This window comes from Chroicocephalus ridibundus, chromosome 15, assembly GCF_963924245.1.
Source record: "Chroicocephalus ridibundus chromosome 15, bChrRid1.1, whole genome shotgun sequence".
In the NCBI taxonomy this organism is placed as follows: Eukaryota; Metazoa; Chordata; class Aves; order Charadriiformes; family Laridae; genus Chroicocephalus; species Chroicocephalus ridibundus.
Window position 1 is genome coordinate 11,102,091 of NC_086298.1, and position 15,124 is coordinate 11,117,214.

The following is a 15,124-nucleotide window of genomic DNA, read 5'->3' on the forward strand; positions in this document are numbered from 1 at the left end:
CCACCCCACTCCCTCTGCTGTCACCGGAACAGGCTGGTTTGTCCTTGGGGACACGGTGCTGTGTAAGGTCAGAGCTAAGAACTGGCTGAACTGAGCCGTACTGGCTCCGTGACGCAGAGCCTGACATTCGTGGTGGGCGCTTTTGATGGGCTTGAAGGAATCTCCTGTCAACAAGCCTCTTCCAAGGGGCAAGGCAGAGAGCTTAGGGCCGAAGAGGTGGGAATTTTCAGCAGAGAAAGATGGCAGAGACAATGGTCCCCTAAAAAGAAACAAGAAAATTAATCAGCACATGCAGACCAGATCCTTCCAGGCAGGGGTTAATCCATGGGGTCTTTGGGGACCCACCTCCACCCTCCAGATAGCAGGAAATTGTGCACAGCACGTTCTTTGCCATAAGGAGGGAAACATTTTTGGAGCAGGAACAGACAGGCCAGAGCAAGCTTTTCTCATCCAACCGGAGTCTGACGGGAGGATCCGGTTTCAGAGGATTAGGTAATGTCTTCGGATCGCCCAGGAACCCACGTCCTGATGTGTCTGCTCAGGCAGCGAGCTGAGAGGGGAGGCAGATGTTGATGGCCATGGACGCACAGGAGCAGCCCTCCCAACCTGGCCCCACGCGGCCCCCTCGCTTGCCTGCAGTGTGCGGGCAGGGATGGGGCAGGGATGGGGATAGGATAGAGCAGGGATGGGGCAGGGATGGGGCAGGGACGGGGATGGGATAGAGCAGGGATGGGGCAGGGATGGAGGAGGAATGGGGAAGGGATAGAGCAGGGATGGGGCAGTTATGAGGCAGGGATGGGGCAGGGATGGAGTAGGGACGGGGCAGTTATGAGGCAGGGATGGAGTAGGGACGGGTCAGGGATGGAGTAGGGATGGGGAAGGGATGGGGCAGGGATGGAGTAGGGACGGGGAAGGGATAGAGCAGGGATGGGGCAGTTATGAGGCAGGGATGGGGCAGGAATGGGGTAGGGATGGACGGGACAGGGATGATGCTCCCTGGCTAGTGACTGATGGGAGGCAACAGACCCAGCGAGGGGGCAGTGCCAGCGCTCTCTGCTCCTCCTGTGGGACATCGTGGTGAGAGTGCATTTGATTGCCAGCCCAGGGGTGAGGAAGGGGTTTTCCCTCATGCTGGACTGGTGGGATGCTGCAGCGGCAAAGGTGTCCTCTGTCTGCAGCGCACAGCACAGCCCCCTCCCTGGCTCTACCAGGACATTGGAGACCACCTTCCCTGCCATCGAGATGAAGCCCTCCAGCTCCTCCAGCCCCTCCTGGTGGCACAGTGTCCTTAGGGCCCCACCACCCTCCTGTGATGGCGGCAGTACCGTACCCCTGCTCCTTTCCCACCACAACCAGGACAAGCGAAAAACAACCCCTTGAGTGGGCAAAAAGGAGGCAGGGACCCCCAGGAACGAGCTCCAACCCGCAAAATTCACAAGCAGCAAAGCCCAGGGTGGTGGGAGGCTGCGGCGGGCGGACGGGGCTGGGTGGGAGCACCCTCCCCGCTCTGCTCCTCGCTGCCAGACGACCTTGAGCCGGGCAATTCCCCCTCCCTCCCCTCCTCTCCCTCCCCAGTTCTCCCCAGCTCTGCAAGGTAGCCCCCACCGCGGCGAAGGATGTGGCCGCACTTATTACAAGGTAAGGTGCTTTTATGTTATAAATTAAAAAGTCCAGACAAAATGAACGCCAAGAGCTGTGTCCTCAGGAATCACAATGACTCAAACACAAGCTTTTTATAAGAAAATAAATTAAATGACTCGGCTGTTTTTTTCATCGGGCTGTTCTACCTTTAACAGTATCCTAGCAAACACTTGTGTCTTCATTTAATTTTCTTCAGCCTAATACCCACCATAAAAGAAATACAGCAGAAAGCCCGTCTGATAACTTTAGCGAATTTCCATTTGACCCTCCCCCTGGGTTTTAGGTTGAGTGTTGAGTGAATGAGCTTTAAAAGCATCTTTTCATTTAGTCTTCCACAGCAGAAAATCACTGAGCCAAGAATCATACCTCACTTTGTCAGTAGAAAAACAAGATGTGGGCTTAGTGGAATTGAGTTGCGTTGGAGCACGGTATGGAAAATCTTGCATATAAAGCCAAACAAGGTTTCACTGCCAGTGTTGTAAGGGAGAGAGATGCAAAATTTTTGTGGCTAGTATTTCTCGCCTGTGCCTTGGGATCTCAGGCTCTTTGGAAATGTAAGATACTCATTTTAGGCAACACTTTGCTTCAAGGATTTTGTTAACCCTTTGTCATACCGCGAGGCAAAAGCAGGCGCTTGTACTCTTTGAAGGAAAAATGAGTTAAAATACTTAAAATCCAGCGTGTTTAGGTGGTGGGCTGCTGATCGGCACAACTGGCCACAGCAAGACATTTAGAAATTTCAGAGCCAGGGCAGGGAGGAGGGAAGGAGATGGAGGTGACCGTCAGCGAAGTATCTTTCAGGGATGGGCACAGAAAGGCCTGAGGTCCATGGATGGCACCAGGGAGTGCGGGAGGGGGGCAGACCTTCGCTTCACGAACTTTGTAGCCTTCCAGGACGCTGTCAAAAGCGGGTGACGAACAAAAACACCACGATTTTTCTGTAGGGTGTTCCGTTCCGGCCCCGGGGTTGCCTTGGGGGGGGGGGGGGCGGGGGACGACCCGGGGACGACCCGGGGACGGGGGAGCAGGAGCTCCGGGAAACGGGAGCGGGAGCCCCGGGGGGAGCGGGAACCGGGCGGGGGGAGCGGATCCCCGGGCAGGGGGAGCGGGAACCGGGCGGGGGGAGCGGATCCCCGGGCAGGGGGAGCGGGATCCCCGGGGGGAGCGGGAACCGGGCGGGGGGAGCGGATCCCCGGGAAGGGTGAGAGGGAGCCCCGCGGGAAGCGGGAACCGGGCGGGGGGAGCGGATCCCCGGGCACCGCTCGGCTCCTCCCGCCCGGGCAGGGCTCGCTCCGGTCGGGAGGTGGCAGCAGCACTTTGCTCTTTGCTCGGACGGGTCACACCGGACCCCAGGGGCTGCCCGAGGCACTGCCCGGCTCCCCCCGCCACCTCCCCGGGGGGAATAGCCCCGCTCCTGGGAGCTGCTGGCCCGCAGCCTTCGCTAAATTCAGCCCCTGCGCTTCAGCCCCCTGCCCCGCGCACAGTCGCCCGCGCTCACCCTCGCTCGCTCCCTGCAGATGAACCCCCCCGGGGTCTCCAGCCCAGAGTCCCACCAGGGAGACACCTGGACTGGGGGTCCCACACCGCCCTGGGGAGCCAGGGATGGAGAGGGGAGCACTGGGGAGGCGATGAGCTGGGTGCTCAGGTGTGTCCCCACTGCTGGGAACCCCACATTTTGTTAGTACCAGGGACTGAACCTGTAGCGCGTCCTCCAAGCTGGCTGTGCGCCCATCTCCCGGTGCTCCCATCTGGTCCCATTCTCACCCCCAGATGGGAGAGGCGGCGGAGGCGCCCTGGGGCACGCGCTGGGGGTGGGTGTCTGTACGGCTCGGTGATGCCATGGGGAGAGCCGTGGAAATGTGGCTTGGAAAACGTGATGCAGAAGGCCAAGGTGCCCTTTGCAGCCCCGGCGCAGGGGGACGGCTGCCCCGTGGGGGCACGGCGGGACCCCGACCCCGGCCCTGGGGCCAGCTGGGGTGAAAAGGCTACTTGAGAGAGGTCAGGAGGAGAAAACTAACCTGCTTTTCTTTGGCAATTATGAAGTGACAAATCACCAGTGAAAGAGCTCATCTGTCTGTATTTATTTGTAGAGCCCCTCCTCGCTGCAAGAACTAAGGCACGGAGAGGACCGGGATCACAGCCCTTCTCTTAAGGATTTCAAAACAGTCTGCTGACACCTCACTCCATCTCTGTCAGCACTGGGGATGCGAAGAAATTAAGTGGCCAGCCTGGTGCCACTAGGCAAGATGCATTTCTAAAAGCGAGCACGCCAGGCATGCTCTGCACTCCTCCAAGACAACATCTTCCACTCTGCATCCCTTCAAGAACCCAGAGGATCAGGAATGTCCTCTCCTGGTCCCACACCCCCAGGAGTTCAGGGTTTAAGGAAATCTGGTAGTCGGAGGCTCCTGATAAACCAGAGAGCTCTGGACCCTTTGTGTGTGCCATCCCCGAGCTCCATGTCCCCCTGCTGCTCACAAGTCAAGGGTGAATCCTGCACACACCCAGCCCCGAGACACAACAAAAGCCCCGAGCCATTGCATGTGTGAGATATTTAATTGCATTACAACTATCTTCTGTTATCAAGGAATCAGGAGGGGAGTCAAAACAGGCACTTTGATCCCCGCAGAAGCTGGAGAAACAGCAACGAGTTGGCCAAGATGCAAAATTCCTCTTCCCTCCCCGGCAGCAGAGGAGGGGGAGCAGAGCCCTTCCCCAGAGCCAGGTTTGGGGGCCTGGGAAAGCCCCCCCGGCCTTCCCGAGGGGGCAGCAGCAAACATAGCTGCAATCACCCACAGGAAAAAAAAAAATAAAAAAAAATCAGTGGCTAGCACGGCTTTGCTTTTCTTTCTGTTATTCTTATCTTTAAATAGAGAAGCAAGCCCAATTTTCAAAGCGAAGCGTGGCTTCCGAGCCAGCGGGCAGCCTGGGGTGCGAGGGAGAGCATCCCGGCGAGCGCTGTCCCTGGGATCCCAGCACGCTCCACCCCGGGAGATGGGGGGGAAAATAACCCTCAGGAAGGGAGGTAAATATTTACTCTCTAAACACAAACTGCTGCCTGGAGGTTAACGAGACACATAACCACCCTCTGCAACAGGAGCCATCGGATGGGTGAGTGCGGCCGGCGGGTGCTGCCCGGCCCCTGGGGTCTCCCGAAGCAGGGCCGGGGGTGGGAGTGGGCATCGGCCCCGTGCTGGGGACCAGCAGGTTGCTGCTGGGGGCAGATAATCCCCCGTTCCCCTTCCCCTGCCCTCCGCGAGCCTCCTCCCAGGGCTTCCCAAATGAAAAAATATTGCGGCCAAGTTAGAAACACACGGATCGTCACTAACCAAATTGAAACTCTTATTTTCCTTCTCCATTCGACTGGCTCTGCAGCCTTCGGGGGAGGATTTATCTCCGCTGTAAACCCAAGAGCAAGTTCAATCTTGTTTGTACCTGGCAACAAACCCAGGTTAAGCTAAGGCCAGCGCTGTCTCCCGTTCTCCGGGGCTCCAGCACCTCCCTTCCCGCAACGCTCCCGCTCCGCAGGCACCCATGGGACTCCAGGAGGGACGGTGGCTGGAAAACAGCCCGTTGTCACCTCTGGTCACCAGGGTGGTGCCCAGCCTCTGTGTCCTTCCCTGGGTCAGGGGCTCCCCCCGAAGCTGAGCCCCCAGGCAGGGCTTGGAGGGCTTTGGCCGGTGCCGCAATGGCACGGGGACATCCCTGCCCACAGCCCTGCGGTGGTCCCAGGGTGGCTTCGGTCACCACAGGGAAAGGCCAGGGTGACCCGCAGGCACCCACCTGGCAGGTCCCCCCTGGGGTCTGGCCACACTGAGCATCCCAGCAGCCACAGTGGCCACAAAGGCCACTTGTCCCATGTTTGGTCCAAGGCAAGGAGGAGGGGGACACGCCGGGGGGCGACGGTGTCCCTAACAGAGTGCAGCTGGAGACGTCAAAGGGATCTGAAGCTCATTCGAAGGAAATTCAGGAGGGGAAGGGGAAAATTCTCCTTCACGGAGTCATGGGGTTCCCCCCTGGTTCTGCCCTTGCTCCTCACCTGCAGCCGGGCTGGATTGACTCTCAGACTCGGCCCCCCGGGTACAGAGACCCTCTGGGGGAATGGGGACCCCCCCAGTGGGAACAGCCCTTCCATGGGGGGACCTGAAGGAAAAAACTCAAGACACACCAGTGAAGAACAAAAGAGGACTCGGACTGGGTTATATTTTAAAATGCTCATATATTTTCTTTTTTTTTTTTATCCTTTTTTCTTTTTCTTTTTTTCTTTTTCATTTTTTTTTTCACAATTCTAATACAATTGTTCATCAAAATACTGGCGTTTCCAGCAGCAATTCTTTTTTTTTTATTATTTTTTCCTTTTTTTTTTTAAGTGAATAATAATATACGGTAGTGATTTCACAGTAAAACAGACCTGCGGGAACGCCGGATATACGTGACAAAAGACACCCCCAGACCAGCCCGCTCCCTCCCACCCCCTGCCCCCCTCCCCCCCCGAAAAAGATTTTGGAAGTGGGGGAAAAAATAAAAAGTTCATTCAAAAAAATTATTTCAAAAGAGATTTCATATAAAGCCTTTAAAACACGGTCAAAAGGTTCTCCCTCTTCTCCAGATCCCTGTCCCTACGGTTGAACATTTACAGAGAGAGAGAGAAAAAATAGAGAGAGTTTATAACAATCTCTGTAGAAGAAACAAAACAATCCAGAAAGAAAACATCCAAGAATATGTAAGGGATAAAATTACATTTGTACAAAAATAGATTTTAACTTTATTGATGCTTTAGATATTTTTCCTTATCTTTTCTCTTTTTTTTTTTGTCATTCTAAATTTTAATGTATTTTATTTTTTAGCTATGCATCCCATAGCCAAGGCATCCATCACTAAGTATTGGGAACTGCTAAAGCTATTTTTACTCAAAACCACCTGCTGCTCAAAAGGAAAAAAAAAAAACCAACAACAACAAAAAAACCAAAAACAAAACAAAAAGGCATCTTAAAATAGATGCATTTCCTTTGTCTCGAGGAATAAAGATCCAGATTTGGCATCTGCCAATTCGGAAAGGGCTTCAGATACAATGTACTCGCTTACATGAAGCAAAAAGGAAAAAAAAAAAAAAAAGCAAGGAAAAAAAAGGAAAAAAGAATCGACTTAAACAAAAAAAAAAAACAACCCACAAAAAGTCTGTAATTGCTACGGTTATAATATATGTATATGTGAGTGAGGGTATTTATACAGTGTATATATCTACAGTACATACATGTATACACACGCACATATCAACTTAAACCAGCTCATGCACGCTCGGCACTGATGGGGACAGCATCAGCTCTTGAGCCACGGTCCCGCCATCTCCAACCCTTTTTTACGACCAGGAGCCGAGCGCAGCCAGCGATGCCACGGCTGGGCATGGGGACACGGCTGGCGGGGGCTGGGGGGGGGACACAGCCAGGACGGGGAGGGTCCAAAGTGCAGAGAAGCTGCTGGTGAGCTCGGTGGGGTCGGCGTGGGCTTCTTCCACCCATGGGTGCTGGGGAGATGATGGTCCTTTGCCCGTAACTCCACCCCGCGGGTCCCACCCGGCGGCGGCGCTCAGCCCTTGGGTGCCGATGGATGCTCAGGAAGGCTCTGCATCCTCACGGAGTGGGGGGGGTCCGTGCTGGATTGGGCTCGGTTCGGGTTAGGGCTCGGTTGAAACGCGCACATGCAAGAAGGCAGCGAGGAACATCCAGGGCGGCAGGCGGGTGGCTGAAAAGCTGATGTTTGTGCTATCTTTAGAAAATTAAAGATTGTCCCACCAACAAAATGGAATTTAAAAAAAAAAAAATTAATTAAAAAATAGATCACCCTAATCAAACCAGATTTTTGCAAGAGTACTAGGATCTGGTTAAATGAAAGTCCTACCTCTCTAGAGAATAATGTGCCTTTTTTTTTCTTTTACCCACGTATCATCTCTTCAAACAAGCATGTAGTATATTTATAATTATTATGATGAGGACAAAAAAAAAAAAAAAAAGCCAAAAGTGAAAAAGAATACAAATGAAAGACTCAAACTCATGCAAAAGCACGTTGCTTTAAGGCTGCTGTGGCAGATGTTGCCGGATGCACAAAAGCTTTTCCTTCTGATGGGGAGGGCTGGGCTGGGGGTGGGGGGAGGCGTGGGCTGGGCTGGGGTCCTGGCTCTGGGGGTTGGTCACACATTCAGGACCCGCTGACAACCCAAAATGCCTGGTGTGGCTGCCAGGGAAGTCACAAGAGCTCTACCAAAAGCAAGAGAGCCATGTTGAGTTACAGCAATGTGGGCGATCCCTCGACACCGGCTGAGAACAGAAAACCCAGGACAACGCTCAGCCTTTCCCCAAAACCTTCCTCAGCTTGGGACATGAATTGAGGCCACACACTGCTCCAGCAGGGAAACTGAGGCATGGAGACACGCATCCTGACCGAGAGCCCCCGGCCTGCAGAGCCTTCCCCTTTGCACCACGCTACTTGTTGAGGACACCCCCTTGGTCATGGCATTCCATCAGGTCAAATGCTGACTGGGATGGGATGGCATGGCATGGGATTGGATGGCATGGCATGACATGGGATGGGATGGGATGAGATGGGATGGGATGGGACGAGATGGGATGGCATGGCATGGGATTTGGATTGGATGGCGTAACATGGGATGGCATGGCATGGCATGACATGGGATGGCATGGCATGACATGGGATAGGGTGGCATTGCATGGCATGGCAGGACATAACATGGCGTGGCATGGCATGACATGAGGTGGGATGGCATTGCATGGCATGGCATGACATGGGAGGGCACGGCATGACATGACATGGGATGGGGTGGCATTGCATGGCATGGCATGACATGGCGTGGCGTGGCGTGGCATGGCATGGCACGACATGGGATGCGATGGGTGCTCCTGCTCAGCAGCCTGGCAGTGCCCAGGGCTGGGATGGGCACTCACAAGCCACCGACAGCTCAGCACCCAGCACCAAACAGCCCCTTCCAAGCCATCAATCAGGAAAACAGTGGTTCCACCCAATGGAGAAGTACAGCGGGCTTATTCTAGTGCAGTATCCACCAACTCTTTCACAAAGCACCCTCATTCTCTCCAGAAAGCGATCTCCAAGCTCCTTTCCGGGCCGGGGGCTGCCGGGGGCTGGTTTGGCTCGGGGCTGAGCTCCGTGCCGGCTGGCTGGGGGCTAACACCTCCCTGCAAGCCCCCCGCGGGGCTGCGGCAGCCTTACGCTGGCAAGGAACAGCCTGCTCGTGTTTACTGGCACCCTTTACATATTTCATTTCTCTTGCCTAGTTTTCTTGGCAAATTCTTGCAGGGTGAAGCTGTTTAATAATATTTTCGGCGGCATGCAGGCTGCTGGAGAAACACAGCCAAAACACTTTCCCCGCCTCTGTGGATTTGCCACTTCGGGCCAGCCTAAGGGAAAGTTACGACCTGAAATCCTGAGTATTTATTTAGCAATGAGATGGCCTGGTTAACTGCAGAGGATGGAGCCGGGGACTTGAGCTGCCAGGCAGGATGACGACAGGCAGGTGACAACTGTGTCCCCTCAAAAACCAGAGCTGGTGGGCACTGCTCCATCCCCCTCCAGGCATAAAGGAGATGTCTGAAGAGCCAGCAACAACCCACAGGGAGAAAGAAGAGAAAGAGATACCTTTGGGACCTAATACTTTGCCTGTTTTTAAAGCAGAGAAGACACGAAAGCGGTGGGGAAGCCTTGGCCCCCGGCCAAGCGCAGGCACCTCATTCTTGGCTCTGAGCACCCACCCCACGGTGCCTTCGGGACAGTCCGTCCTGCCAAGGGGGGACAAAACCCTCCCCAACATCCCTCACTGCTTGCTCTGCTCTTTTTTTTTCCTCTAACTCGTTTTTTCGGTGGGGCTCTGGAGATACCTGATGAGGTGAAATGGGGAGGTGAAGGGGAAACGCTCCCCGTGGGGTGTGGGCACGTTCCTGGGACCGTGTCCCTAATGCCCCAAGTCCTGTCCACCTCCCTGCTGTCACACCAAGGCTCAAGGGAAGGACCGTGCAAAAGCCAAGGTGCTTTTGGTGCTCCCGGCAACCCAGATGGGCTGGGGATGGGCGCACTGCCCACGTCCCCCACCTTTCACCCCCGCATCCCTGCCCAATGGAGGACATTCAGGGGAGGGGGAGCCCTCTTTTTGCTTCACCACTAATTAACAGCCCCAATTACCAGCCCGGCCAAGCACTCCCACTAATTGTTGCCTTGCAGTGTTTTGCACGGCAGCTGCTGAATCAACAGGAGCAGCCTCTTGGGCGAGCCGAAACCCCCGCGTGAGGCTAGGGCTCGGGCGCTGGTGGCCATGGGGACAATCCTGCGGTACCCAGGGCTGCTGCGAACCCGCAACACGGGCACGGAGCGGGTGTTTCGCCAAGCCCACCCCACCAGCTGGAAATGCCCCTCCAACCTCACCGAACCAGGTCAGGACCACAAAACTGAGAAGGAGCCATTGGCAGCACGACATCTCCCGCCGCTCCAATGCCTCAGCCCTCGAAATAAAGTGTGGGTCTGGCAGGACCGGCGGGACCCAGCCTCGCCAGTGGGGCCGTGCCGGGTTGCTGGGCACAGGGCTGAGGGCAGGGGTCCGGCAAGACCCCAGGAGCTTGGGGATGGATGACGTTGAGTCCCTGGCAGCCTTAAAGCAAGCGCTCCAGCCGGCTCCTGTCCGCGTGGGCAGCTCCGCACCGAGCGCAGAGGCATCTTTGGGAAGAGCGGCGATGCCCGGCTGCTCTCCAGGATGGCAAGAGGGGATTTTTCAGGTGCTGCCGCCAGCGGGACCCTCTGCACAGAGGAAGAGAGGGCACCCCGGCCCCCCCATGCCACCGGCTGCCTCGTTATTTGAAGGGGGGGACAAAGCTCGATCCCAAATCCTCTGCTTTTCATCGAAAGGAGAAGGCTCTGCGCAGCCACGGGTGACTCATTTGCGGGGCATGGGCCGGGCCGCCTCTCCAGCCCGCCTCTCCCTCCGCGAAGTAACTACCGAGACTACTAATAATAGTTAGGAACCAAAAATAGAATTCTTTTTTTTTTTTTTCCTTTTTTTTTTTTTCTTTCTTCTCTTCTCTTTTTCAAAAACTCCATCCCCTGAAAATAGCCAGCTGCAATCCGGTGAGTTCAACCACTCCCCTCGGCTTGTCCAAACCCCGCTGCCCCAAGGGCTGGGACTGGCCCCGGCCCCGCTCCTGCCCTGTGGAAATCACGCACGTGGGGTGATGCCAAGCTCGTCCGGCGGCTCATCCCGAAACTCATGGCACGGCAGGGGGGCCGGGACAGGTGTGCGAGCCAGGGCGGCGGGTGGCAAGCTCTCTCCGCTCCCACTTCTCTACATCTAGCGCAGGGAACCAGCGAGCAGGTCTTGAGACGCAGCAGTGACAGCAAAACGGACAAGGGTGAAGGCAACGAGGAGGCGAGGACGGCAGGGGCTCGCCCCGGGTCAGACGGTGCCTCCAGCGCTGGGGAGAGGAGGGAGGGACGGGCTGGGGCGGCGGCGGAGGAAAGCGGAGGAAGGGGCCCCACGAGACCCCAGCCGGGCGAGGGACTGACCCAGCAGCAGTTCTCTAAGTCATTTGATGGGGCGCTTCCAGCATTTCCATCAAGAAGGTGTCGATCGGCGTGTCGCCTATTAGCTTGAAGAAGAAGAGGTGCTCCAGGCATTTCAGGCCGATGGACCGGAGGGCTGGGAGACGGAGCAGGAGCTTTGCGAACCTGGGGGTAGGAGACATGACACGGTCAGACATCCCACCACAGCCCTGCTTCTGCCCTGACCCCCACAGCTTCTGTGGCCGCTCCTGCTCAGGAGTCAAACGCAACATATTTTGCTAGCAAAAGCATGGGGCTACACCCAGAGCTGTGCAGAGAAATCATTAATTATGTCCCCAGCCTTGAAGATCAGGCAGCCACGGTGGCAATTCCCAACAAACATCTGCTGATAGCTGAGCTGGAAGAGCAAGATAAGAAACGGAAGGCCATCCCTGCACTGGGGTGCACCACTGGCTCCGGGCATCCGTGTGGCGTTGTGTGTGATACCGTACAGCGAGCACCCCGAGACGCTGGCGGGGTCCCCGCACCGCAGCCATGGCGAGGAGGCACCGCGGGGCCAGCCCTGTCCCAGGCAGCGGCACAAGCGGCTTCAGCAGCTCGATCTTCGCTCAGGGAAAAGGGCAAGCAGCCGGGCAGGGGGCGGCGGAGATGCTGAGTGGGGTTAGCTGGCACTTGGCTCAGCGATGCCCCTTCCCTCAAGGCTCCATGCACTTCCCAGGCAGCTCCGCCAACCATCGCTCCCATCGCTCGGGCTGCCGAGCCCCGGGGGCTGCTGGCGCGGCAGAAACCCAGCTGACAGCCGGGCTGGAGGCACCTCGGGGGTGAAGCCAATGGAAGGAGACAAGGGCTTTGACGCAAAAGCTGGAAGGAGAGCGGCAAATCAGCCAGGACACAGGGTGCTCCCCTTCTCCCTGCCCCAGCGCGGGGCTCCGACAAGCCCCAGCCAAACAAAAGCCCTTTCTCCGACGCTTGTCAGGTCGCACCCTCGATGCCGGCAAGAGCCGACAGGCAGGAGGGCTGCGCAGGCGGGCAGGGGAGAGCCAGGGGGGCTGGGGAGAGCCGACAGCGCTGCAGGAGCCGGCTGGGATGAAGGAGACGAGCCCAGGGGCCGGCCATGCTGGGGAAAGGCTGCTGTGTTGGGCTGCGAGGGCGGCAGGAGGCTGCGGAGCTGGGAGAAAGCCAACAGCTCCTTCCAGGGTGCTCCGGAGCATCCCGGGATGCCACCCGGGGTGTCCCCAACCTTCCTGCCCGTGTCCCGGGGGTGCAGGCAGCAACCCCAGGCGCTGCAGAATGTCACCTCCCCGCTCTCACAACGGGGAAAAGGCCCTTTAATAGCCGGGAGTGCATTTATTTGTTTTAACTGCTGCACAATCAGGGCTTGAACATAAGCAAAGGCCGGAACCAGCCCGGGAAGAAGGGGACTCTAGAAAACCCACACATAGAGAGAGACATGCACAAGCACACAGATATTATACATGCATGCACACTTCTCTCTCTCTATTTTTTTTTTTTTTATTTTTTTTTTCTGCTGAGCTGGCGAGAAGGGTGGGAGCAGAGCCAGGAAAAACAAATCAGTCCTACCATCCCATTCAGGAAGTTTCACTTTAAACCAAACCAGATGATGGCTCCAGCCCTCGGATACATTTAACTGTGAGATAACCAGCCCGCAGCACAACGTGCCAGCGCTGCGGCTGGAGGCAGGGAAAGAGGCGGGGGGGGGGGCGGGGGGGGGCAGAAAATAGCCCCGATTCCCGGCGGCTGCTCGGTGTCACGTACGCACCATGCCCGCCCCGCCGAGGAGCAGGGGCTGGGGCACGGGGAGCACGGCTGGGTTTTTCCTAGGAATGCCTCCCTCCGACTCGCTGCCGCGGAGAAGTTCCCTTTTGGTGTTTACATGGTGCTCACGAGCTCTCGCTGGCCGGGGACTGGGCTGAAGTCACGGCACCGAAGGGCAGCTGAAGCCAAGCGCTCGCCACAGCCCCGCGCAGGGGAGGGCGCCCGCCACGGGCTCGACCAGGCGTTTGCTCAACAACCACAGGAAGAACTTGTTTCCAGCCCCAGATGGTGATCGCATTGTGCCATGAGACCAGGAGGATGGAGAGAGCTCTTGAGAGCTTTGTTTAGCTCTTGTGCAATTCTGGACTCCCGGCCCACGAGTTAACCCTCCCGAGCCACCTGGGCTTATTCCACCACTGTCCTGCGCCATGCAAGAGATGCAGCAAGGTCAGCAATGCCCAGTCACCGCTCTCGAGACAGCCCTAAGCATGCAAAAACCTTTAAGGTCACCAAAGGAGGGTGTGAGGATCACACAAGGAGGTCCTCAGCCCAATGTCATTCAAAGCCAGTGAGAGATCAAACTCCAGCGCCTCCGGTGCAGCTACCGGACCTAAAACGCTCCCTTACACATCGCTGATCATTGAGGTGGAGCCCTGGGGAACTGATGTTTCTGGTGGCTCAGCGACTTTGCTCAGTCATGCACAGCGGCTTCGTGGTGCTGTGGTCGATGAAGAGCAGGGCTGTCCCCACGCCAGCCCCCTGCCCAGCCCCATCCCAGCCTGCGGCAGCGGCACGCGAGGGCAGCACGACTCGGCTGCGGACGCTGGATGCCTGTGCGAAGCAAAGAGTTCATCCCACCACGGGAATAACCCAGGAGAGCTGCTGGGCAGCATTCCCAAGGCAGCTCTCCCTGTGCCAGGTACGGCTGGCTGCTCGTTGTGAGCCCCAAGGGGAGCAGAGCTCCTCTGAAACACTAGGACAGCCACAGTCCAGGCTCCGGGTCTGGATTTGCTTAGGAACGCCAATTGAATAACGGTTTTTGGAGGCTGGGGTCCAAACAAACCACCCTGGGGAGGAGAGGTAACCACCCCTGCTCTGCGCATCCCTCACTTCCCTCCTCACCGCAAAGTCAAACATACCCAACGGTACCTTCATCCTAACTCTCCACGCCACAAGCCAACCATGAACATCCAAGAAGCCCCTTTACAACATCTTTTTTCATCTGCCAGCACACTGGTACCCAAAGGGGGGAAAAACGCCCAATATTGCTTCTGAGGGTGTGATCTGCCCACTGCATTCATTGCTCTAAGAGCATCCTTTTTTTTTTTTTTCAACCATCCACACACGCAAGACCGGGAATGCAGGTGAGACGCAAATCCCAGTGGCCTGGGCTGTTTTTCCCAATATTCACGCCTCAGCAGCGATACGCACCACTAGCAGTTTCCAGCGCTTTGCTTGGTTTCTCAAATGACTGTCAGTAACTTAACTGGCAGTTGCCAACTTCAGGCTGTAACTGGGAAAATGCGCCCACTCAGCTCCAGAGCGGTCCAGGAAAGCATTCCTAATTCCCCCTCCCATTCCCAGCTGGACTGGGGGAGGTGGGGAGGGGAGAGAAGAGCATCAATTGAGGCTTTCACTTCCCAGCAATGATGCTCATCTGCCACTGAAATTAACTCCGTGTGCGGCTTATTTTCGCTGTGGTTTGCTCTCCGTGGTTGCCAAAAGGGAAACGATACCCCTTCCCCCATGTGCTCATCCCACCGCTGCGGCCGCAGGAGCCGGGGCTCCTCAGGTCTCGGCACCGCCGGTACTGCCCGACCTTGTCCTGGCTGCGCTGCATGTACTGCTGTGGGAATAAAGACCACTCTGCACTTCACAGGGGGCTTTTCTAAGGATGTTCAGAGCTGACGCAGGTAGAAACGAGTGGTTTTACTTTGCAGGCAACTGTTCGCTCCCAGAAGACACGGGAACAGAGAGCCCTAAATGGAAGGGACCCAGCACCCACAAGCTGCAGCGACCTCAAGGACGGCACTCGGACCCCGTCGCGGGCTGTAGCACCCATAGCACCGTCTGCAGCACCCTTTGCAGGGGGATTTGCGGGGGTGGGAGGCTGCAGGAGGAGAGGACCCAG

General features: G+C 56.6%; 1 protein-coding gene across 1 annotated transcript in view; it reads right to left on the reverse strand.

Moving 5' to 3' along the window:
- Window positions 1–5,840: 5,840 nt before the first annotated feature.
- RXRA (retinoid X receptor alpha) overlaps window positions 5,841–15,124 on the reverse strand; it is a 118,699-nt gene continuing 109,415 nt past the window's right edge. The window contains exon 10 of the mRNA XM_063353165.1: window positions 5,841–11,382. Coding sequence (XP_063209235.1) covers window positions 11,235–11,382 — 148 coding nt within the window. The 3' untranslated portion in view covers window positions 5,841–11,234. The remainder of the gene's footprint in view (window positions 11,383–15,124) is intronic.